This window comes from Anabrus simplex, chromosome 7 (genome assembly GCF_040414725.1).
Source record: "Anabrus simplex isolate iqAnaSimp1 chromosome 7, ASM4041472v1, whole genome shotgun sequence".
NCBI classification, from domain to species: Eukaryota; Metazoa; Arthropoda; class Insecta; order Orthoptera; family Tettigoniidae; genus Anabrus; species Anabrus simplex.
This window is the reverse complement of record NC_090271.1, coordinates 114,332,864-114,359,887: the sequence shown is the minus strand read 5'-3', so window position 1 is coordinate 114,359,887 and position 27,024 is coordinate 114,332,864. Positions and strand designations below refer to the sequence as shown.

Here is a 27,024-nt window from a genome sequence, read left to right as displayed (position 1 = left end):
GAAATGCTTGCTTGATGATGATGCTAGTTGTTTTAAGGGGCCTAACATCGAAGGTCATCGGCCCGAAATGAAATGAAGATGGTGAATGAAACTGGATACGGAAGTGGAAGGAATCTGCTGTGGCATATGGATAGGAACTATCCCGGCATTTGCCTGGAAGTGAAAATGGGAATTCAGAGAAGACTATTCTCAGGACAACCGACGATGGAGCTCGAACCCACTCGTCTTCCGAATGCATAACTTAGCTCCATAGCCCTAGAGCATTAATACGATCGGCCACTCCGCCCGGTAGTTTGGTCATATTTTGAGCTTTTTTTTTTTTCTTTTCGAAATAGGGTCATATTTTAGCTATATTTGAGTGGTTTGACAGCAGCAACAGCTGTGCATTTACAGTATTAAGCAGGAGACGAGATAATTCCTATCGCTGAGTTGTTTGCTTTCGCAAAAATAAGAGGTCTTTCTGACATTATTTTATACACCCTGAACTGAAGAAAATCTTTATTCATGACGCAATGATCAACTTAATATATTTCTAAGAGGAAATTTATGAACATAAGGGAAGACAACAAACTCAGACATTGAGGTTTAATTGTGTACGGTACAGGCTCATTAAGAAACCAAGTATAATAATAATAATAATAATAATAATAATAATAATAATAATAATAATAATAATAATAATAATAATAATAATAATAATAATACTTTTGCTACATGTGTAGGCCTAGGCATTTTAATTTGAAGACATTTAGACTGCCTGCATGTCAATTCCCTTTTACTCTATTACATAGCCGAGAAACTGAATCTCTACTGGGCAATCTATACCAGAGTTTTAATTAATTTTGTCAGGTAAACACCAAGTGTGTCGCCAGGGATCTCTTACACTTTTGACATCTGGACTTTTTTTTCCCATCCTAAAAAAATCCGACTCCCTCTGCCAGGTTTGAACCCACAGTCTAAGAACCTAGAGGCCAACACTCAACTACTGATTCATAGAGCGGGTTTATGAATTTTAGTAAGAGATTATCATAAATAGGTAAAAAGGAAGCTGTTTGTTTTCAGGGTCCTGGTGAATCTCTCAATTCCTGTTGAGTGTCTGTTACCTATGAAGGCAATGCTCAAAACTGATGTTGGACAACATTCAATATCTGATCTCAACTATCTTCTAATGTCGGTGAAAGAAGCCTTTGTAGATGTTCGCAGCACTCGAGCTGTCGTAGATCACATGAAGTTCATTCTGGAGAAGGTAAGTGTTGAGGAAGAGAGTTCCTTTGTGGTCAGGCCTGTAAGATTCTCATGCTGACAATGTAATCTAACTTCAATTTCTCTTGAGGTTTGCTCCTTCAGGTTTGTTTTATGGATTTGCTCTCATATATATGAATGAAATGGGTGGCTCAGAGCTACAGTGGCTAACCAACATATTTTTTAATTAAAAAAAGGCTGATAGTGTTACATCTACTCCTGATAGTTGCCTCTGTCATTCCCATTTCTTGTAGTGTCTGCTGTGCGTATCCAACATCAAGATGGCTAAAGATGGCCAGAAGAATGGTGTGATGTAATTGAGAAGGCTAAAAAGCAACGACAAAGATGTGTTTTACATAAACTGACAAGTAATCTCTTTTGGAAGAAGTGTAAATAATTGGAAGTTAGTAGGCATACACACAAGAAAAAAGTGGAATGGTTGAAAATATGATGGCCTAAGAAGAGAGTACCCAAAGGTCCTGTTTTATAGCTACAACTGCCATGGGGATGAGATACTCAATACTGTTAATTCCTCAGAGAGATCAATTCAGGGTCATCCCCTCCACCAGTTTCCAAATTTTCTGGCACTGCTTTATCCCACAGACAGGACAATCTCAAAAGAGAAACTAAAAGATTTACTTGATTTTTGGAGAACATGTTCTATCCCTTTCAGACCTGAAAGAAAACTGGCAGTGTGAATTTTTGTTTGTACATCAAAAACTGACTAAAATGCTCTAAAATGCATATATTTTTAGTTTATTCTACTAAATAAAAATTAACATCTGAGAAAAAGCACCCACACAATTGTGCGTGTCAGGAATTAATTCACTACTTACAAAAAAAAAAAAAAATACCTCAATGCATGTGAATATACACTTGTACATGATCAAATGTTCTATTTTATGGTGTGGAACAATGTATTTTATGTATTTTAAACAATTAAAATCTTATACATTACATTTCTCACGTAGAGTACGAGTTCTGTTTTCACAGTCCTTTTGGTGGCAGCGCCCAGCACTCTTGCATGCATTGCCTGTAGGGAAACCTAGCCTGCACACTTGTGTTTATCAACATTCAAAACCTCATGGTATCACGTACGATGTTGTAAGTTCACAATTTATGTTCGCTAAACAATTTACACACTTCATTGATTATATTCTGATATTCATTAGAGCTTCTAGATTAATATGACTGCAATAAATAAATACTTATTTTAGGCATTACTGCTTCCCGCCATCTTGCCGATGAACTGCATTTTTAAACTTTTCTTCCTGCCCCCCTGGTGGTCAAGCGCTAAATAAAAACAACTGAAGTACATGCTACATGTCCCGCCCAAGCAATGCAGTCCGGTCTAGCGCCAAGAAAACGTCAAATAAGCTCAGACATAAATAAAATACGAACCTGCACAATTGTGCATACACGGTCTGAAAGGGCTACCACAACAACACCCAGTTTTATAGATCACTGTTAAGAAGCAAACCAGACAAAGACTGAAAGAATAAGGAGTTGGCTATCTGATAGCCTATATATTGTCTCAGGAGTAATTTAAAAAAGCTAATTTCTGTCATCTAGTCATCTAAGTACCTACCTTAAAGAGGTATTGACTGACATTGTTATAAAAGCTTCTGTTCATTATGAGAATTACAAAAGGCCTTAGGTGTAGGTCCATAGTTGCCTAATAAACAACTTTCTTTATGAAATATGTTCAGTACCCCTACAGATGTGGAGGAGGGGATGTGTAAAAATAATTGAAAATGACCAATTTTAGTGTCTAATCCATAGTTTTTGGGATCGTTAGTTCAGAGCCAAAGTTGCCCATAAGTTTGTAATTAAATTTAGTTGTGAATAATTTGTACCAATTTTCTTTATTGCTATGTGTTAAAATCGTATTTGTACTAGGTGATGAATTAAAAAGTAATATTTGCATCTCCAAAAACCGTCAAAGTATTTGGTGGGATACAAAACTAAGAACATTATTATTCATTAAAAAGTAATATTTAACCCGTGATTGCTTGTGCCATTAGGAAAAATGTAACAGTGACATATTTCTAGTATTAACTGGTGTATTTATGCTAACAGCACCTCGATGTATTGGATATACTTTCTTTGATCTCTATAAAAGTGTATGTTATCACCTCAAGACACAGCAGGAAGTCATTAGGCTGTCAATAGGCAAATTTGCTTACTAGATAAAATCTAAAGCAGGAGTGATGGCATCAGGTTCTGCTCACACAGCTAAGATTGCAACAATCACAGTCTGTCCATTTTTTTATCAAATATGTCCCTATTTCCTGTCATTGACCAAAGAAGGAAGTATGTCCCTTTAGATGGCAACATTAACTGGAACCACAACTTAAAGGAAAAGAAGAATCTGTTTACGATGCAAGGTCCTAGTTAAGGATGGGATGAAGCGATGATACCTGAATTGAAAAATGGTGAGGGATGAGGAGTTGTGAAAAGATAAAAATGGACAGGAATTAAATTCTTCCAGCTCATCTGTACAAGGATAAGTGGTGGTGGTAATTATTGTTTTAAGAGGAAGTACAATGAGGCAACCATCCTTTATTAACACTAATTACAGGGAAAATATATGGAAGGGATCCGACACTTCAGTAAACAAAAATATCGGCCAAAGAAAGACAAGGGCCATGAAGGGCATGAAAATTACTCTTAAACCTCGAATGCTCTAATACCATTGGGGTCAGAAAAGAACAAGAGAGTTGACCAAGGGACGTTGGATAGGATAGATGAAAGTGAGGAGCCTGACACAAGTAAGTGGAAGCAATACCAGGACATATCTAACGGCCCCATGGTTGCCAAACCAAACTCTCAAGTTAAGAACACCTGGGGCCTCTTTTAGTCGCCTCTTATGACAGGCAGGGTATACTGTGGGTGTTATTCTTCCACCTCACACACAGGGGATCACACAGATATGGAGAGATGATGATGATGATGATGATGATGATGATGATGATGATGATGATGATGATGATAACAATAACTATGCATGCTAATCATTACATAGTTTGGCAAAATCATTTAAATAGTATAATATATTCATGGTTGTATTCTTTTGCTGTGGTGATGAATGAAAAGTGAATGGTAAGAATTTCTTCTCACCGGCACAGTTGTTTTATGCTGTATGTTAGACTAACATTTAGGTAAACTGAGATAATCGGTTGATAAAATTATTTTGTCATGCTGGGAAGAGTAAGAATGAATCTTATTGAGCTCGTTAGAGTAGTATGGCTTACTTCTAGTGCTCGTACAGCCTGCACTGTCTTAGTTCTTGAGATGATGTGTGTAATCTTACAGAACGAGACACTCACCAGTGAAGAGTGTGAGAGTATCAACAACTGTCTTCTGTTACTGCGGAATGTGTTACACATACCAGAGCCCAGGATCTCCTCATCGGCCAACATGTACAGCAGCATGCAGAACCAGATATTGTGGAACCTGTTCGCTCAGAATATTGATAAAGTACTTGTCCAGCTTATGACTTCTGCGCAGAAGGTATGCTTATCTTGTGCTTAGTCAACACTACATAGACTCATATGGCTCCTTACTTAGTCTTTTAAATGAAATACTCCTTAATAAAAGCTGAATTGTGAGTTGTATCTAGAGCTTGGAGGAGTATTTAATTTGAAAGATGAAATTTTGGTTATAGGCAGGTAAGTTTAGACTTCAGTCGTGACTGCACAACTTTTGCTGTGGAATATCAAAGAATAAAATTAAAGTAACTGTTTACAGAAACATTTCTCCCCTTTTTAAGGTGCTGCCATCATACCCTGTCTCAATAAATGTGATTTTGAAAGAATTATAATGTTTCATACACATTATGCATTGGAAGGGAAGATAAATATACCAACAGATTTAGAAGATAGAAAGCTAGAAAGGGGCAGGGGAATATACATATAGTATTTACACAGTTGAATATTTAGCTTTCATGACCACACTCTACTTGAAATAGACTTTCAGCTAATTAGGTCATGTTCAGTAGAGACAGTACAAGCTGTTAAATACAAGTTAAATACAGAATAAATATGGCCAACCAGACACTGGAGGTAACCCAACCCACAACCTTCAGATTTTGCGTCTGATGCTCTCTCGATTTAGTATGACACTTTTAAGTTATGCCAGACCTGTAGCTAAGATCCCAGCCAACAGAACAAGAATGACCTAGGCCACTGCAGCTCAATAGGGGGAGCATTGGATGCAGAATCCTAAAGGCTGTGCGTTCGGTCCTGAGTGATCAGTTGGTGATTTCTGTTCTGTACTTAATATCTCTTCAGTATATACTATATATACTCAGCATGACCTAATAAGCTGAAAGTTTATTTCAAGGATTTACACAATGATTGATTTGGGTGGATGAGGCAAAAATAGCAAAGATAGGCAAGGACAGACATTAGGAAATTGATAATAGTTGATAGTCACATGTTAAATTTTTAAACATGCATTTCTTTTTGTTACTGTATTGTGTACAACAATCTGATGTTTTCCTCTGTTATGAGAGAGTTCTTTCTATGCTTTGTAGAAATATCTATTCTCTGTACAAATTCTGTTTGCTTAAATTAAATAGTCTTTTGTAACTGCTCCATCCATGGTAATGATGCTTTAATTCTCTCATTTCAGTCCTCCTGGGGAGTTTCAATGGTCCAGCTGATTGCCCTCATGTACAAGGACCAACATGTAGGAGTGTTGCAGAAGTTGCTCAATCTCTGGTTCGAAGCATCTCTAAGTGAAAGCTCAGAAGATAATGAGAGCAATACTTCACCTCCGGTACATTTTCATCATAAATAGCCTCTTTAATTGTTACAGACAACATGGAAAGTCTCCTTTCAGAGTAGAGACTTAAAAAAAATGAGCTATTTAGAATCAAATCACAGGGCATCCTTTATCTTTTTTTAAGTTATTTACACAAAATTAGAACTTTGAGAATGATTGGGCAACCTAACAGCATGTAGTAAATAAACTTAAAGCCTTCAATCCTTGAATACAAACATTTCATGCACCTAGTTACTTAAGTAGCCACAAGATGGTATAATTATCATTTCTTTTACTTTTCAAATTCTCAGAAAAATTCCTGTCACAATGCAGAAGGGTAAAAAGATGAGAAGGGAATTGAAATATGGGTATACATGTGTAGACTGTGACATAGATTTGTGTCATATCATGTAGTAACAAACATTTGAAAATAATTTATGCAGAATTATGACAGAAAATGTCATGTTATTCATTGATTTTTTTAAAAAATTTTAATATATAGGCAATTATTTTCATTGTATTTTTTTTACTGCAGTCACTGAAAATTTAAAATGGTAATAGTTCACAAAATATTCAGTGCTGACAGCATGTCACAGAATTTACATTTATTTTTAACAGCAACAAATGTATTCAAACTCATAATTTAGGTTGTTTTAAAAATGTCTCATCAACATTTTTTGTGATAATTTTGAAAATGATAATTCTCCCTAACCTATGTTTATAAAAAATTGAAATTTCAGCAATAAAAAATTAGGAACTCTTTTGAACAATATTTATGTTAAGATTTTTCAAGTTCAGAGGTTAACATGACAAATATTGAATTTCCCTCTTTTTCTTTAATCTACTAATAAAATGCATAATTTGCAACTTATTATTTAATTTCTAATGCATAGGAACAAGGATCTGGAGGTGATTCATCTGCTATGCTTACTTCAGATCCTACATCAGACTCTTCTGACAATGGTAGCAGTAGAAAGAACAGTCGAATGCATTCCCACAGCAGTGGCGACAGTGACGGAAGCTCAGGAAAACAGGTACAGTTCTTTACCACCCACAAAATGAAAATTCCTTAAATGCTCTACTGTTTTGTCACACTTTATACAGCTGGATCTTATAGGCCCTGCTATTCCACATGGTACATTACTGCATGAAGAGGTTTTAACAATGTCCACTATTGGAATATTTAATACTTGTAAGACCTCAACTGGAGTACAATAATTCAGTAGTGTGGACCTGATAAAAGAACAGGAGGGAGTACGTAGGAAATCAGCTAGGTATGTGGTAGCAGCCACATAATCACTGCCAGTGTCAGTAGAATGCTAAGGGAACTCAAGTGAGAAAATTTATCAGGATGGAGGTCAAGTTAAAAAAAAAAAAAAAAGAATGTGGGGTGGTGGGGAGTGTACTTGACATGAACTGGGGAAGTGCTTGGGAGAATACTGGAAAGAAATTAAAGACAAAAGATATTTCTAGAGTTGGGTATGATTTTATTTCATTTATCACTGGTCTGCATTTAGGACTGTCAACCAGGTAGCAAATTCGCTATAAGTTGTGTGTCTAGTCTTTTCTGAAAGGATTTCAAACAAGTTGGAAATTTATCGAATATCTGCTTTGGTAAATTATTCCAGTCCCTAACTTCTCTTCCTATAAACAAATATTTACCCCAATTTGTCCTCTTGAATTCCAACTTTATATTAAAAATCTTTCCTACTTTGAGAAACTCCAGTCAAGCTTACTCGTCTACTAATGTCATTCCACGCCATCTCTCCGCCGACAGCCCAGAACATATCAGTTAGTCGAGCAGCTCGTCTCCTTATTTCTAAGTCTTCCTAGCCTGAAGATTGCAACATTTTAATAACACTTCTTTATCATCATCATTTTTCGTTGAAGACCACGACTGCTGCTTTCTGACTCCCAGCCTTTTCCTGTCCCATCGTCGCCATAAGACCTGTCTGTGTTGGTGCAATGTAAAGCAACTTGTAAAAAAAAAAAATTTTAATCATTTCTTGTTGTCCAGCTCTTGCCAGGTCGGGGTGTTGATGGTATAGCATCACTCACTTTTAGACGATATTTTTACAAAGGGTTTGCCACTCCCAAAGGCATTTTAGAGCTACTGGCAGCAGTTATACAGGCTGCCCCTTACATGGGAAACAGACACCCTTGCAGCAGCCCTTAATATGGGAAACAAACACTGCTGATGAACAGTGTACTCGTGCTATTCCCTGAGTACTGGGCTGCCTCTTCCACAGTCTCCACCAGTCCATCTTCTCCGCTTTATATTCCATTGAGGTCTTCACCCATAACCCTGAGCTGGGACACTTACCAGATGATACAGTGTCAGTGTGCTCTGGGACTTGTATAGGTAGGGACGCCACTCCCTGGGCAGAGCTTCCTCCGAAGAGGGTCCCTATCTGGTACCCGATTTCATAATACTATGTGTTAGTCAGAAATCACCTAGAAAAAAATAGTGCTGCTTTCCTTTGGATCTTTTCTAGTTTTTGAAGGGTCACATACCTTGGAGCTTGGGGTCTTACCAGTAAATTACATGCCCTCTCCTGTACATCATTACTTCAATCCCTAAATACCCTCATAGTCTATGTAAAAAAGATCTGCAACTCTTATTTACAACCTCGTTAATGTGATTTCCCCAATAAAAATCTTTCCTTATATTAACATCTAGGTACTGACAGCATTCCCCAAGAGGTACATTTACTCCATCAACTCAGTAGTTAAGTGATGTGACTTTTCCTCATAGGTTTAACCCTTAACACTTGAATAAGTTTGGTTACACAACTCACTCATATATATATTTTCTGGAAGGGTATGGATGTAGTACTATCTGTTTTTACGACTAAAAGTGACAAAAACTGAAATGAAGTTCTTTACATGATTTTATAAATCTGGAAGTCTTATTGCGAAGATTTTGAAGAAGTGAGTTTCTCTTTGCCTTTCTTTGTTCTGTCTCTTACTGCACTTAGCAGTCCTTTATAATATTCCAAGTGTGTAAGATGAAGTGTGCCTCTCAGTTCAGGGATCCCTCATCTTTATGGCAAAAATACATTCCACAGACCATAAGCTGGTACTTTACGGACGTGATACTGTCCAAAAGTTGCTAAAAGCTTAAATGATGCCGTTAATGTGCGCTGTTCTTTGAATAAACTTATGTCAGAACATATCCGACATACAAGAGCAAAGGTTTAAAGTAATGCTAAGTTAACAATGTAGTAACTGGGGAAAATATTAATTTGGTGGGAGGAGAGAAATGGAATGGAACAGCTTACCAAAGGTAAAATGAGGTTATGTCGGTATAAACTAAGACCTCAGCAGGAGACCAAAGTATGAGTAATTTGAGATTTTATGTCATGATTTATTTAAATACTTATATACTTTCCATTTTTATAAATTTCATACTAATTTTGTAATTCCTTAATCATTTTGCCATGAGGGAAAATACCTCATTTGAGAAAAGGAAGACGTTCATTGATTTATTTATTTATTTATTTTAGAAAAATTGTATGGCCAATGCATTTTACTTTTTTAACTTTCACTTAGGAGATTTATAGCATTGACATAGCCTGATTTCTTTGCAAAATGGTTGCAAAGATTAATCCATTGTATGTTATGTAATACCACAGAAAAAGTTTAAGTAACTTATGTAATCTTTTCTCTTCCAGCATTCTTCACGAAATTATCCTCATTCAGAGTGCAGTAAATCAAGTGGAAAAGGTAAGTTTAGAAATATTTCTCACAAACTAGTTAGTCTAGATTTGTACAATTCTAGTCAAGGGTTTGGCATAATTTACAAATTACTTCCTCACTTTTGAAAACCATGCGAAACATCTTGTATAACAAACATCTTGTATAACAAACATCTTGTATAACAAACCTGATAAGTATAGTTATAGCATGTGATATTATTATTAATATGATGATGGATGTCAGCCTTCACTGAATAAATGTCCGGCTCCATGGCTAAGTAGTTAGCATTTTGGCCTCTGGTCCCAGGTGTCCAAGGTTCAATTCCTAGCCAGGTCAAGGTTTTAACCTTAATTGGTTAATTCTGATAGTTTCGAGGGTGTGTGTGTATTTGTGTGTGTGTGTGTGTGTGCATGTGTGTGCGCGCGTGCGTGCGCGTGCGTTCGCGCACACACTAAGCTTCTCCCCAGGCCACATACCATTAAAATACTGAATAACTTATCATTACTCACAGGTAATACCAGAATTAAGATCATTTTAAAACACCAGAAAAGTACTATAAGTCGCTAACATGCAACATGGTCACGCAAAATGAAACTTGGACAGATGCAATTTTTGTCATGCTTCCAACGTTATGCAAGGTGTGAAAGCTCAGTGTAGACAATGATGTGCATAGAATGTCACTCCCCTAGTAGAAGACTGCTCCACGATGTCTCATGCTGTTGGATTGTGTTGTGACTTCGCGCCTGATAGTGTATGCAAGCTGGCTCATTTAACTGTTCTCCGCTTCTCGTAAACATTATGAGACAATGCCGAACTTTGCGTGTGCTATGCTGCTGTTCAGAAAATTGCGCCTTGCTTCTTTTAAGTGACTTACCTTCTACTTCTTCTGAATTTTACGGTCCCTATCCCTTTTGTTTTATATTGCCTCTTCAACTGTTTTTGTGGGGTCTTGAACTTTAATTTCTTTCTTACCTATGCATTGTTTTTTGCGTTTTATTCGGCTGATGATGACCTGGATTGGGGTCGAAACCGGTACCGCTTCCGCTTATAATTAAATAGGAATGTAACACTACATTTCGTATTTATTTGTATTGAATAGGGTGAACTACCTTATTTATTTTTTCAATTTAATTGTGATACATTTCAATACAGAACATTATGAAATTTTTATCTCTAAAGGTTAACTTGTAGCGAGTGGGCAGTGCAGTTAGGTGCTCACAGTTGTGTGAGCTTTCATTTGGGAGATAGTGGGTTCAAACCCCACTGTAGGCAGACCTGAAAATGGTTTTCCGTGTTTTCCCATTTTCACATTAAGCAAATGTTTGGGCTGTACCTTATTTTTTTTTTACAAGTTGTTTTACGCCGCCCCGACACAGATAGGTCTTATGGCGACGATGGGGAAGGAAAGGGTTAGGAGTGGGAAGGAAGCGGGCTTGGCCTTAATTCAGGTACAGCCCCAGCATTTGCCTGGTGTGAAAATGAAAAACCACGGAAAACCATCTTCAGGGTTGCCGACAGTGGGGTTCAAACCCACAATCTCCCGAATACTGGATACTGTTGCAAGTGACTAATCTCATATATTGAACAGGTGGATCATAATACAACTTTGTTATTGTAAATTTACTGGATACTGGCCGCACTTAAGCGACTGCAGCTACCGAGCTCGGTGTGTACCTTAATTAAGGCTACAGCCGCTTTCTTCCTGCTTCTAACCCTTTCCTCTCCCATCATCGCCATAAAACCTATCTTTGTTGCCGTAATGTGAAGCAAATCGTAAAAAAGAACAAAAAAACATCTTATTCATGTTTTATTCTTATTTTGTTTCAGGCTCAATGGACTCTCAATGCAAGAGCCAGTCAAGTTGTAGTTCCTGTCATAGGGGAAGTGCAGGGAAAAGTAAAAAGGATCGAATGAATGATAGTGATTCATCTCAATCGTGTCATATGGAGATCAAGGTGATAAACACTTTCTTTATTATTTATGTTTTGATGTGTGTCCAACAGTTGATTGATTTCTCTTCAGATTTGGGTATGAAGTGAGATGAATCTTCATAGCGTGTTTTAACTCCTCATCAGATGAGTTAATGAGATGAAATGAATGGCATGATATATCTGATAGTATGAAGGAAGAATTGAGACCCGGTGCCAGCACGTAGTCTACTCCTGTCCAACAGCACAAGGGGCCTGTTCAAAGCTCAACGTCTCCCCACCTGATAATCGAATCACCATCAAGAACGTTATATGCCCTCACTCCATATGAACACTGCAGAGAGGTTTGTACTGAATCCAAGCTTTTGGCACACAATCTAGTGATTAAAAATTGTATACCACCACCTCTCTACCCTGCTGGCCAGCATTCTGATGGTGACATTCTTTTTCAACCAGTGGGACTTAAACTGGCTAACTACAGTTCCAGACCACATAGATTTGACGCTTTAACAATCATGACCACCAGGTGGGCTTTTGTTTTGGTATATGGTTAAATTTTTATAAAAGCATATGTATTATAGATCTAATATTGGAATTGCCGCTAGAAATTTTCTCTGTGCTAAAACTTAATTATCTTAGTATCACCAGGAAAGGAGATGGATGATCCCGCACTAGAAAGTAAGTCTATTGTCTCCAAGATACAAATTCAATGGATCGGAAGACACTTCGTTCTTGCCTTACCCAAGTAATTCTTTTGATCTTGTTTTGACTATATTCACCCTCTTTTTAAAAACACATCTCTAATTTTAGACTGCTGTAGCAGGGACAGCGTTACTGTATGTTGGGAGGGGAGGTGGTATTTGGTATTCTTTTTATTATTCAATACATTTTGACCAACTGTAGACAATACCATTTAAACTGTCTCCTTCATCAGGCTTTAACTTTTATTCAATGCTCCCACATTCATTCCCTGTGTTGCTCCTTTCTCTCCTAAGTCCACACATTTCCTGTTTATAGCTTTAGCTTTTCTTGAAAAGCTAGATTATTTTGAATTTCTTCTTAAGCAGATCATACTCCTGGATGTATTCATATGTGATCCACGTTTCCTTTACGTGTCTTTCCACTTTCTTGTCCAAAAGTAGGCATAGATCTGGTTGGTCATCTTGCTGGGCTCATTCATGTCACAAGTCCATGACTGGCAGTCCTTCCTCTTTGTCTTTGGCTAGGCCCAAGATTTTTCTAAAAACCTTTTTTCTTTCTTTTCTTTCTTTCTTTCTTTCTTGTCTCGATCGGCCTTTCTCATTCATTGCAAGAAATTTCACTGTATATAGGACCTGTGTTCAGAAGAAAATACAGTAGTGTTTGATCTTATCATTCAACAATAATGATCTTTCATTATAGAATCCTTTGCTTAACTGGTATACCACATCAGAGATGTCGGGTTCAATCAATTTGACTTTATTTAACAATAAGTTATCATATGTAATTCTATCAATTTATCAAGGGATTTAAACATTATTATTATTATTATTATTATTATTATTATTATTATTATTATTATTATTATTATTATTATTATTATTATTATTATTATTATTATTTTCAGGGTTCAGTCTGCAAGCCTCTGTGAATTTACTAAACGTCGCCACAATCCTCTATTTGCAACTAGTGCTGTGGCCTCATTTAGTTCCATACCTCTTATCTTTAAATCGTTAGAAACTGAGTCTAACCATCGTCGTCTTGGTCTCCCTCTACTCCTCTTACCCTCCATAACAGAGTCCATTATTGTCCTAGGTACCGGTAACCTATTCGCCTCACATGACCTCACCACCGAAGCCTTTTTTATACGTACAGCTTCATCCATCATTTTCATTCCTAACTTAGCCTTTATCTCCTCATTTCAAGTACCCACCTGCCATTACTCCCATCCGTTTTTACCAGCAATCATTCTCGCTACTTTCATGTCTGTTACTTCTAACTTATGAATAAGGGTCCACCCAACTTTCACTCCCGTAAAGCAAAGTTGGTCTGAAAACAGACCGATGTAAAGATAATTTCGTCTGGGAGCTGACTTTTACAGAACAGTGTTGATCGCAACTGCGAGCTCACTGCATTAGCTTTACTACTCCTTGATTCAATCTCACTATATTACCATCCTGGGAGAACACACATCCTAAATACTTGAAATTATCTACCTGTTCCAGCTTTGTGTCAGCAATCTGGCATTCAGTTCTCTTGGATTTCTTACCTACTGACATCAGTTTAGTCTTTGAAAGGCTAAGTTTCATACCATACTCATTGCACCTATTTTCAATTCCAAGATATCAGACTGCAAGCTTTCTGTACAATATGCCATTAATCCTTAGCCCTCTTTTTTTTTCTGAACACTCCTGTCTCTCCAGCTCCATTTAAGAACCTGCTTGGAGAGGGATAAGAGACAGCACAAACATATGGACGGCATATATATAAAAAAATCAACTAGAGCAAACACAAAATAAATATAATACAAGCACAATACAATATTCAGGTGCAATGTTCGGCATTTTTAAGTCTGAAATTATATCAGATAGTCAATTTTATCTGTATTTGTGCATTGTGTGGAACTTCTCAAAGCATTTGCTGGGATGTAATCCAGGCTTTTTTCTACAAGTATTGCAGGAAAAACACTGTCTCATGTTCATTGCCATATTTAGGAGTATGCCTAAAAATGCTTTGAATTCAGGAAGAGTAACATCTATACATGACCTCCAATTAGACTCACGTCTGAAGGGCTTAACCTTTTGAATGTTTACTCTGGCATACCAGTTAGTCTCATGGACAATTTCCGACAATAACTCGTCAGTCATGAATAACTGGAAAAAGTACAGTTCACTGTTAGGTTTAGTCCCTTGCAGTGGCTTATAACCTGACATACCTGTGAATGGGGTTCTTTTTAATTCCAAGTCCTTGTTACGGTATTCCCTCCGGCCATCAGTAGAGGTACCAGCACTGCCATTTAGCATACTTTTCTCATTATCGGGAACTTCACTCATCTCAACACAATCTCGTTCCGCAATATCTTCTCACATTTTAATTGAAAATCACTCTCACTATCACTGAAATCAATGTCATTTTCATCGAAAAGTCTGGCTATTTCCTTCTCATGCTGCTCGAACGACGCCATGTGGCTAAACAATGTCTGTTTACAAACTCGCATGGTGTTCAAAGAATTTGCACAGAGCCTAATTTCAAGGAAATTATAGCTATACATAGCTTCAAATTGTCATCAAAAGATGGCAGTAGTTTACTGTACCTGTAATGCATGCATAACACGATGAAGGAGTTATATAGGGAAGAAAATCATGCCGGGCATTGCCCAACATAGGATCTATGCAGGATATTCTCGTCGGGCATGGCCTGCCATGCGAGCGCTAAGGTTTAAGACTAAGTCGTCAGCATAGGTCAGAATGCTTACTATATTTCCATCTAACTGAATCCCTCCCTGCCAATTTATACCTTTCAGCAGATTATCCATGTAAACCACCAACAACAAAGGTGAAAGATTACAGCCTTGTCTAACCCCTGTAAGTACCCTGAACCAAGTACTCATTCTACCATCAATTCTCACTGCAGCCCAATTGTCATAATAAATATCTTTAATTGATTTTAATAATCTACCCTTAATCCCATAGTCCCCTAGTATGGCAAACACCTTTTCCCTCGGTACCCTGTCATATGCTTTCTCTAGATCTACGAAACATAAACACAACTGTCTATTCCTCTCGTAACATTTTTCAATTACCTAGCACATACTGAAAATCTGATCCTGACAGCCCCTCTGTGGTTTCAAACCACACTGGTTTTCATAAAATTTTCGCTCAATCATTGATCGCACCCTCCCTTCCAAGATACCAGTGAATACTTTGCCTGGTATACTAATCAAAGAGATATCTCGATAGTTGTTGCAAACCTTCCTGTTCCCTTGCTTATAAATAGGTGCAATTACTGATTTTGTCCAATCTTAAGGTACCTTACCAACACTCCATGCTAATTTTATTAGTCTGTGAAGCCATTTCATCCCTGCCTTCCCACTATACTTCACCATTTCAGGTCTAATTTTATCTATTCCTGCTGCTTTATGACAATGGAGTTTAACACCTTTCCCACTTCTTCAAGCCTAATTTCACCATCATCATTTTCTTGCTCCCCATGAGCTCGGTTGTTCACGACATTATTATTATTTATTTGGTATGACACTGTGGTTAGCTGGTTCGACTCGAATTGGTGGAAAAAATTTCACTAACAGAATGTTGGCTGGCAGGATAGGAGAGGAGGTGGTAAACATATTTCTAATCACAAGATTGCCTGCCAAAAGCCTGGGTTCAGTTCAAACCTCTTCACAGTGTTCATATGGAGTGAGGATATATGATGCTATTGATGGTGATTTATCCATTAGATGGGGACGTTACGCCTTGAGCAAACCCCTTGATGTTATTGAAGAGGAGTAGGCTATTTGCCGACTCCAGATTTCACCCTCTCCCTGCCTCATTATCATCACAATTTCACAAGAAGACACACAGATCGCCCCTGGTGAGCCCAACATATCCTCAGGACACTCCGTCATTAAAAGTCGTATGGTAAATAATAATTTTGTTGTAAAGGAGTTAAAATAAGTAATTGTATACCACCACCATCATCTGCTGACATAACTTCATAAGTTAACTCTGTGATGTGTCCTACATACATTATCTGCTCCTTCTTACTTCTGTTCAAATAATGTGGTGATAAAACTGTTTTGTTTGTTTTGAGAAAACATTCTAGACTCTAAGAATTATCTCTAAAATATTGTTACAGGCTTGTAGCTCCCACAAACACCGCATGTCCCACAACTGGCATTCAGACAGTCAATCAGCTCCTAAGAAGGATTGTCCTTCATCGTCCGAGCTGTCTGACTATGGTTATGCCACACAAGTCGAGAATCAAGAATGTATCTCTACATCTAGTAATGAGGATGAACGCATGCATTCTGCAAGGTAATGGAGTTTTTCCATAACTTATTGAATTCAGGATGTAAATCTGAATCCTTAATTTAAATACAGTACTTGATTCTGATTCCCTGAATTGGAGACTGTCTAATAGTCTAACATTAAAAAAAAAAGACTCGTAACTCACAAAGCTTACAGTTCATACAAGTCTGAAATTATAAAATAGCTATGATAATGTGCAAATTACCTCCTTTTAGAAAGTATGTGTGATAAGTTAGAAGGGATTTTGTACATATGTTGTTCAAATCCATGGAAGGATGGAAACATCTGTTATTACTGATTACTGCACGGTTCACCACTTGTCCTGAATGCTCATGGCTAGTTTGCTCAGGGACATGGACCGCTCTGAATTCTATCTATCATTACAGACAACAGGACAGGGGCGGAAACTATGAAATGAGAACCAGAGAAAGTAGGAGAAATCATCATTTATTACAAGAAATGAAATTCGTATTTATTTTTTTAAACATAATTTATTATCATTATGGCAGAAGAAAATAAAACTGACAGAAATATTAAATCATGTAAAATGCTTACAATTTACAAATGGTATGGGCTCTCATGCCACTCTCACTTGAATTTGTGTTCATTATAATTAGGGGTACATTATTTCATGATACTGGGTCAACACATAAGCTCTGTCACTTCCTCGGTCCTCAGACACCTACTTTCGGTACTATTATGAAAGAAGTAGATAAGTTTCACACCGAAGAAAATTTATCTTACCTGGGCTTAGTATGGGTTTCACAAACATAACACATAAAAGAAAATCCATAGATATGAGGTCAACACTAACCCCACTAACCCCCCAAAAGGCACTGAATTTGTAGTACATACACGACTGTAGTAACTTGGATGGGTCTGAACCTACAACCACTGGCACAGACGATGCCCACAGAGGAGCAAAAAAAACCAATGGCCATACATATAAAATAAACACAACATGGGCATCATGTAAATGACGCAAGATCCCAACACTGAAGACCTGGAAAAAAAAAAGCAAAGAACAACATTTAAATGTGGTAGCATTCCATTGTATGAGCTGGCTAAGTATAAGTTCATAATTTCAATAAGTCACTACTGATCTGCATTTAGGGCATCGCCCAGGAGGCAGATTCCCTGTCTGTTGTTTTCCTAGGCCTTTCTTAAATGATTGCGAAGAAATTGGAAATATATTGAGCATCTCTCTTGGTAAGTTATTCCAATCCCTAATTCCCCTTCCTAAAAACAAATATTTTCCAAACTGTATCCTCTTAAATTCCAGCTTCATATTCATATTGTTATCTTTCCTACTTTTCAAGACTCCACTCAAACTTATTCGTATACTAATGTCATTCCACGCCATCTCTACACTGACAGCTCGGAACATACCACTTAGTTGAGCAGCTCGTCTCTTTACTCCCAAGTCTTCCCAGCCCAAACTTTGCAACATTTTTGTAACGCTACTCTTTTGTCGGAAATCACCCAGAACAAACTGAGCTGCTTTTCTTTGGATTTTTTCCATTTCTTGAAACAAGTGATCCTGGTGATGGTCCCTTACACTGGAACCATAATCTAGTTGGGGTCTTACCAGAGACTTATATGCCTTCTCCTTTACATCCATAATACAACCCCTAAATACCCTCATAACCATGTGCAGAGACCTGTACCCTTTATTTACAATTCCATTTATGTGATTACCTCAGTGAAGGTCTATCCTTACAGTATATTAAAACCTGGGTACTTACAGTGATCCGCAAAAGAAACTTTCTCCCCATCAACACAGTAAGTAAAACTGAGAGGACTTTTCTTATTCGTGAAACTCTCAATCTGACTTTTAACCCCATTTATCATCATACCATTGCCCACTGTCCATCTCACAACATTATCGAGGTCATTTTGCAGTTGCTCACAATCTTGTAACTTATTTATTACTCTGTAGAGAATAACATCATCTGCAAAAGGCCTTATCTCTGATTACACTTGTTTACTCATATCATTGATATACAGTAGAAGTCCATTATAGCGAGTACGGCATATAACGAGAACACCGTTATAACGAAAATTTTGTCTGTCCCTTCAAAATTCCTATATTAAACTGTGTATTATCCTTTGGTTATAGCTAGAGCCCTATCACTGACACATCCGTTATTACAAGCAATTAAGCGCATACAATTTTTTCCATTCTGATATTTATGTACCCCAGTGATTATGTTGCATGCGACCGATTACCTTTGGTATAGTTTCCTCACTATTTCCACTAGCGAGTTCTCTCGTCAACAATTGAGGGCGATGTCGGAGTCGATTGGTAATACCTGTCAACTGCTGTTCCGTACAGACAATTCAAAATGAAAGAGGATAATACGTTTTCATAATATGTGCGTAAATAACGTGTCTGATAACAGTCGTTAATTATAAGTTAAAAATTGTGAACAGTTGTTACCTCGTTAAAAATAAAGGCTGACTAAACGATTGCTTAATTTTAATGCTAAATACTGCAATTATGTAAGAATGGGATACACCTTGAGATATGGCAGAGTGCATAATTGATTTCAGTGGTTAGTTTATATTTTCTCGCGTCTTGTAAAATTACGGAAAGGCTATTATCATGTAAATTTATAGCAAGAAGTTCATAATTTCTCTACTGGCAATTGAAGTGTGTTTTCATCATACGTATAGTATGGTTAAGTTAGGATAGGTGACGCTATTTGAATAAGAAAACTGAAACATTTGCCACAAAATGCGATCGATCATCTTCGGTACGGTATAGTTTTCTCACTATGTACATTTGTGAGCTCTCTTGTCGACATTTGAAGGCGATGTTGTAGTCGATTAGTAATACCCGTCGACTGCTGTTCTCTAAAGACAATTTGAAATGAAAGGAATAACACGTTTTCGTAATAAGTGGGTAAATAACGTGGCTAATAGCAGTTGTTAACTCGTTAAAAATGAAGGCTGAAGTAAATGATCACTTAATTTAAATCTTATATACTGAAATTAAGTAAGAATGTGATACACCTCAAATATGGCAGAGTACATCACTGATTTCAGAGGATAGTTCATATTTTCTCGCGTCTAGTTAAATTTCAGAAAGGCTATTCACATGTAAATTTTTAATGTGGAGGTTATCATTCCTCTACATGCGTTTCAGATATGTTTTCATGATACATATACGGTTAGGTTAGGTGGCGCCGTTTGAAGAAGAAAACTTAAATGTTTACCACAGAAGCTTCTGGAGTGATGCCATATTTTTCCGAATCCAAGACGACGTTTTTTCTCAGAATCTCATGTGAAAAATCAAGGGTTGTCTTGCATTCACGGCCTAACAGTAACAAATACCACTGGCAACTACTGTGGTAGCCACGCTGCTTCTTTTCACCCCTGCACGTGCACGCTCACACAAAACTCGTTGACAATAAACGACCACCTCTTTACGATACATCGCTAGCCGCAACAACCAGTTGTACAGTGCCTGTGTGTAACGTCACTGGATCTCGGGAAATAGTGAAGAGAGAATGACGTTCTATTAGCCTCTACAAGAACGGTTCTCAAATCTGCAGAATGGCATCAAAACATGCGAGCCTTCGAATTTTTAGAAAGGCCACGGCTACTCAGTGGCAGAGTTATAATGCGTCTACTGTACCTGATGCTTAGTAAAATTAACTTTTATATACAGCAGGAACATTTTCATGATGGACAGTCGTATTGTAAAGATACGTGGAACAGGTATTGCCGGCAAATATTCAACGGGTTTTTGTCGTTATTATGATGCAAATTTTAAGTTACTGGCTATTAAACACTTGGAAATGTAGAATAATTGTGCAGCCGCAAGAAATATGGCATAGGCCTAACTAAAACCAAAATTTGACGTTAACGTGAAGACAAAGATAGCTAAAAAATGCGTACAGCACAAAAAATTCATTCAGTGGTCCACAACAAGGACGCTTTGAAGAAGTCAAAGATGAAATTGAGAGGTATGTGGACGAAAAACTCAGAGGCAAAATGATCATACCTAGGCGCAATAAACTTGTTCGTTGACCTTCAACTTAAAACGATTAGGCCTATAGACTACATCGCTAGCCGCTGAAGTTGGCCGAATAATGCAAGCAAGGTATGCGTGTAGCGGTAGTGGGTTATATCTGACGCTGAGTAAAAGTAACAGTTTTATAGACAGCAAGAATATTTTCTTGATGGATCGTCATGTTGTAGAAACACATGGAATAGGTATTGCCGGCAAATTTTCAGCGGGTTCTCGTCGGTATTATGATGCAAATTTTAAGTTAATGGTCATTAAACCTGCGGAAATAAAGAATAATTGTGCAGCCAAACAAAAATACGGCATAACGAGAGCCAATCTTCGGCATCTAAAAATTCGTACTGTACAACAAAGGCATTCATATTTTATAAAGCACTTTTTGAGCCTGATTTATATTTTATGAAGGAAAAAATGGGGTTCGTCTTGGATTCTAAAAAATACGGTACTATAATTTTTTCAGAATGAAATTAAACACAACTTTCACAAAAAATAACAAACAAGTAAGCTGCAGTGCGAAAATGCAAGTTTTTAACAAACTAATTGCCGTTTCATACCGATTTTAATGTGTAAGGGTTTTTTCCGACTTTTATAAAAAAATCGGAGTACAATATAGCGAGTACATTTTTCGCTGTTATGAATTCTCGCTATAACAGACTTCTACTCTATATAAGAAAACATAAAGTTCCATTACTACTGTCTTGAGGAATTCCCCTCTTAATTATTACAGGGTCATATAAAGCTTTGCCTAATCTAATTCTCTGAGTTATGTTTTCTAGAAATATAGTCACTCTTTTGTCTAGTCCAATTGCACTCATTTTTGCCAGAAGTCTCCCATGATCTGCCCTATCAAATGCCTTGGATAGGTCAGTTGCGATACTGTCCATTTGACCTCCTGAATCCACGATATCTGTTCTATCTTGCTGGAATTCTACAAGTTGAGCTTCAGTGGAATAACATTTCCTCAACCCGAACTGCCTTCTATCGAACCAGTTATTAATTTCGCAAACATGTCTAATATAATCAGGAAGATCACTTTCCCAAAGCTTACATGTACTACATGTCAAACTGACTGGCCTGTAATTTTCAGCTTTATGTCTATCACCCTTTCCGTTATACACAGAGGCTACTATAGCAACTCTGCATTCATTTGGTATAGCTCCTTCATGCAAACAATAATCAAATAAGTACTTCAGATATGGTACTATATCCCAACCCATTGTCATTGGTATATCCCCCGAAACCTTATCTATTCCAGCTGATTTTCTAGTGTTTAACTTTTGTATTTTACTGTAAGTGTCATTGTTTCATAGGTAAATTTTAATACTTCTTTAGTATTAGTCACCTCTCCTATCTGGACATTATCCTTGTAACTAACAATCTTGACATACTGCTGACTGAATACTTCTGCCTTTTGAAGATCCTCACATACACGCTCCCCTTGTTCATTAATGATTCCTGGAATATCCTTCTTGGAATTTGTTTCTGCCTTAAAGTACCTATATATACCCTTCCATTTTTCACTAAAATTTGTATGACTGCCAAATATCCTTACCATCATGTTATCCTTAGCTGACTTCTTTGCTAGCTTCAATTTTCTACTAAATTCCTTCAATTTCTCCTTACTTCCACAGCCATTTCTAACTCTATTTCCTTCCAACTTGCACCTCCTTCTCAGTCTCTTGAACATCTGTTATAATATAGTGGATCTTTACCATTCCTAACCACCTTTAAGGGTATAAATCTGTTTTCACATTCCTCAATAATTGCTTCAAACCCATCCCAGAGTCTGTTTACATTTTTATTTACCGTTTTCTACCGATTATAGTTACGTATCAGCCTAAATAGTCCTAATTTTTATACCTTCCTTTCTATCATATTTATTTTTAACTACCACAAAAACAGCTTCATGATCACTAATACCATCTATAATTTCGGTTTCTCTATAGAATTCATCTGGTTTTACCAACACCACGTCCATAAAATTCTTTCCCCTAGTTGGTTCAATCACTTTCTGAATCAGCTGTCCTTCCCATATTAACGTTTTTTTGCCATTTGTTGGTCATGCTTCCTGTTGCTCGCATTATCTTCCCAATTGACATTTGGTAAATTGAGATCACCCGCTACACTCGTGTTCCTATCCATATCGTTTCCCACATAGCTGATTATCTTATCAAATAATTCTGAATCAGCATCAGTGCTAACCTTTCCCGTTCTGTACTCTCCAAAGACATCAAGTTGCGTATTATCTTTAGAGATGAGCCTTACACCTAGAATTTCATGTTTGTCATCTTTAACTTTTTCGTAGTTTACAAATTCTTCTTTCTCCATAATGAATACTCCCCCTCCTACCATTCCTATCCTATCTCTACGATACACACTCCTGTTCCATAAGAATATTTCTGCATCCATTATATCATTTCTTCCCAATCACCTATGTTTTACAAATTAAGAGTCCCCCAGTTCTCGATAAATTACATCAGAATTTCTCCTGGTTTTAGTTTGACTCAAAACAGCTCTATGAAGGAAATATTGGCCTTTCTTAGGAAGTTTTCAATACTGGAATCACTCAGAGCTCTCAAGCATAACTTGGCTAGGGAAACTCCAAAACAAATTCACATATCTCCATTTCCCTCACAGCTCTTTGCTCTTTTTCTCACCGGGCGCTTCTCTTAGGTGTTCCTTTGTATGCCTTGTGTAGCAAATTGAGGCTTCTCTGTTTGCAATCTTTGGCTCTCTGTATCTGTTCAAATGGGGTCCACGATTGCTGTCTGATATGGTTCGTTACATATATGTACAATGGAAAGAAGCAACCAATCATAAGAATATTCACCAAAGATAAGAAGCTAGGAAAGGGGTAGGCACCAAAGATTGAATACTTTTCCTGATCAGTCTTGGTTCGCCCAAGTCTACTTCTTCTCACATCCTTAAGAGCTTGCTTCTGCTTTCCACTGTGGAGATGAGTGTCCGCATATATTGAAGGTATTGAAGGAGCCATTCTTGAGAGAATTTCATTTTTGATGTTGGATATTTTAGAATAAGAGGAAGTAAAACAATAGCAGAGGCAGAAAAATAAACAAAAATTTGTACCTAACCTTTCGTGCTTTCATGTTTGTTTTTGTCTCTAATTATCTCATATCTAGTAATTCCTGTGTGTATTTCGAGTAAACTTAGAAATTAACTTAATGATTGTTTATTCATTTCCAGACCAGTTCATCAGAAACATCATTCAACACAGAAAACACGCTACAGTGGCAATAAATGTAATATTACTGTGCAGGATAAGAAAGAATGGCGACGGAAAAAGTTGGTGAAAAGAAGTAAAACGAACATGTAAGTGACTGAATTAATGTATAAAAGAAAACTGGTTTAAGCTTATTTATAGCAGGGTATCAGTTCTTAAAATTAGTCTTTGACACCAAAGTTGGTCGTATTAACTTCTGGTTTTTTGAGTGTTGATGGTGAGGCCAAAATGATTGTAAGCACACTTGAAACAATTAACTGATTGATATAGCTCATTAGGTGTAAAAAGCTGGTGATGCAATGTCATCAGCATACTGCTTTTCAGTTACCTTGGTAACATTGTTTCATCGCTGTGAGCAAAGTCTGCCCAAGTTGATGTGTCCTCCATCAAAGCGATGTTTGATCTCTGTACCTGGATTGTTCGCAGATGATATTTCACAAAGCATGGTAGTAAGGTAAAGAGTAGAAAGCAGTGTGGCAAGTACACAGCCGTGCTTGAAACTACCATACTTACTTGCGTATTAGACCTCTTTTTTTCCCCCACTTTTACAGCCATAAAATGTAAGGCGGGGTCCAATATGTTATAACCTCAAATTTTGTGCAGTGAACACATGGCTTCTAGGCTATAAAGAGCTATAAATTATACATGTAAACATTCTACACTATTCTTTAACAAACCCTTGCATGTATTTGAGTTATTCTGGCTATTTTCGTTTGAAGGCAGTATTTGTAAATGTAAAAAGACAATAAATAGGTAACATGATTTTTAGGCCTACATAACATATTATAAAGTAGATATAGTCAGGTTTAGTTACTCATATCCCGCCATTCGTTTCATGTCATTCATTCCTCTGATTAGATTGACGTCAGGAAGGACATAGAGTCGTAAAAACTCCCTACAAAGTTTCATCTCACTTCATACTTGACCCCGTAGAGAAAAGGGACAAGGGTATCGTATTATCATATTATGCAATATTGATACAAAAGAAATCAATGGCCAGTCATTTGTCACCATCAGTTGAGTAGGAGGCCTTCCACACAGTAAACCTGAGTAAATATAATCACTGCTTTCATTTGAATTATTGTCTTGAGCCACCAACTTCCCTGCTACTGGCATGTCATAATTCCAAATAACATTGTCTTCACTGCAATCTCGTCAGTCATGAATCGAGCGCTTTCGAGATTTTGAGGTCCCATATTTTTTTTTTTTTTAAATAGTTTTGTTCCTGACTACACAGTCCAAACAGTGAGAATCTATTTCCAAATGGTTTCTGGATCAGTTGGTGTATTTGTAGCAGAAGACACTACTTCCAAATAAAGCCGTGCTTTAGAAAGCGTGCCAACCCACCAGCATAACTAGCATATGTTAAGAGTTGTACTTCCGAATGTAATACATAGTGACTGGAAGCGTTCTTTGGATAACTGCTGCTGTTGAAAGCCAAATCCTTATTTTTAGGTATATATGCTTGTTCTCCACATTTATCACAACAGGATTTACCTAAACAACTGTAAATGAGATAAGAGAGACTGCACTGTTTAGATTAGGTATGCTATCCAGTGCCCACATAGTGCCAGAAGTTCCACGACTGGAAGATTTAAAATAAATAACAGGAAAGTTTGCAGCATTTATTGATATCTACAGGTGTGGCGGTAATGCGTTTTATTATCGCAATGATCAATTTTGTATGATTGTTATCTCAATTTTTTATTAACGCATAGTATATTTTGTTTGGCGTCTCCGAAAATCATTAAGTGGAGAGTTATAATAATAACAACAACAACAATTTGTGAGATACATTGGCAAGAAAAACAATCGTTATGATTGGATTGTTTTTATCACGTTTTAAACCTATATTGGCCCTGGTTACGAGATATTAAGCGGTAACTTTGTTAATGATATCGCCTGCTATATTAATAGCAACAACTGTGAATATTTCTTAATTAAATAAACTCGTTTCTGTATCCTGAGGTGGTGCAGCTCTTTTTTAGACAGGCCCCCAGTGAAAGGGTGTTGCATGTACCATTTTTACCGCATATCATCCTTCCTGCCATTCGTAAATCTTTGGCAATACGGTACTGGAAATCAAACTCAGGCTCCCGAGAAAGGCAGCTAATTGTGCTAACCATTACGCTGGCAGACATTCTTAATTACAAAACCCAGACATATATACATGACTGATGCATGTTTGCAATGCGCGGGTCGGACACACAACTATTCAGTTATTTGTGCAACGTCGTCGGAGCTGCAGTAGGCCTACGCTATGGAGGCAGACATTTCTTAACTACGAAACACAGATGTACCGTATGACTTCGAGGTGTATTTTCATTGTGTGGGTTGTACAGACGAAACTATTCACAAATTTGTGTGATGTCGTCAGAGTTGCAGTAAGGCTTGTACTCGTTTCGAAGTGGAATCATTGTTGTTCTTCTCTGACGAATTATGTTGGAGGGTCTTATATGTGAGATTTATTTTTTTAAATTTTCTTCATCTCGAAAAGCCAAGGGGTAAGGGGGGGTCTAATATGTGAGGGGGGTCTAATACACGAGAAAATACGGTATATATGATTGGAAAAGGTTCATGTATGTTTTTTCAACTCGCCCAGACATGCCATCATGTAGTGCCTAGACTAAACTCATAAATAGTTCTGGCAACCAAAGAGTCTGAGGCACTGCCCACATAGCAGATTTCGATTCAGAATTGAAGGTCTTTTAAACTAATTTTAATTGAACCATTTTGTACAGTAATACTTTTGGTCTTTCTGTAATGCACTCACCCTCAATAAATTTGATTATTTTGTAATCTTATGTATTTGATGAGTTGTGTAGAGGAAAGAAAAAAGGAAAAAGGAATTATTAAAATTGGAGACAAGGAACTTGAAGTAGTTGAGCACTTCAAGTAGTACGTTGGAAGCAAACTGAATATGGATATCAGTAAAAGAATACAACTTGAGAGCCTTCCATGTTGTTTGTTTCTATGAATTTACAAGGGCTGGTCGCATAGAAAAGACGCAGACAACACGCATCACACACACGAAGCCAGCGGAAGGCCAGAAATGGACAGATCACAAGTAGGACACCGAATTTCTCTAGATTCCCGTTTTCGCCAATT

The 27,024-nt window shown here is 37.2% G+C and overlaps 1 protein-coding gene across 2 annotated transcripts in view; it reads left to right on the top strand.

Moving 5' to 3' along the window:
- The window catches only part of tim (timeless), a 275,654-nt gene that overhangs the window by 156,999 nt on the left and 91,631 nt on the right, over positions 1-27,024 (top strand). For both annotated transcript variants that reach the window (XM_067151261.2, XM_068228504.1), the window contains exons 6-13: positions 1,063-1,246; positions 4,558-4,755; positions 5,878-6,024; positions 6,903-7,043; positions 9,684-9,735; positions 11,536-11,663; positions 16,470-16,648; positions 23,880-24,005. In XM_067151261.2, the coding sequence (XP_067007362.2) occupies positions 1,063-1,246; positions 4,558-4,755; positions 5,878-6,024; positions 6,903-7,043; positions 9,684-9,735; positions 11,536-11,663; positions 16,470-16,648; positions 23,880-24,005 (1,155 nt within the window). The remainder of the gene's footprint in view (positions 1-1,062; positions 1,247-4,557; positions 4,756-5,877; positions 6,025-6,902; positions 7,044-9,683; positions 9,736-11,535; positions 11,664-16,469; positions 16,649-23,879; positions 24,006-27,024) is intronic.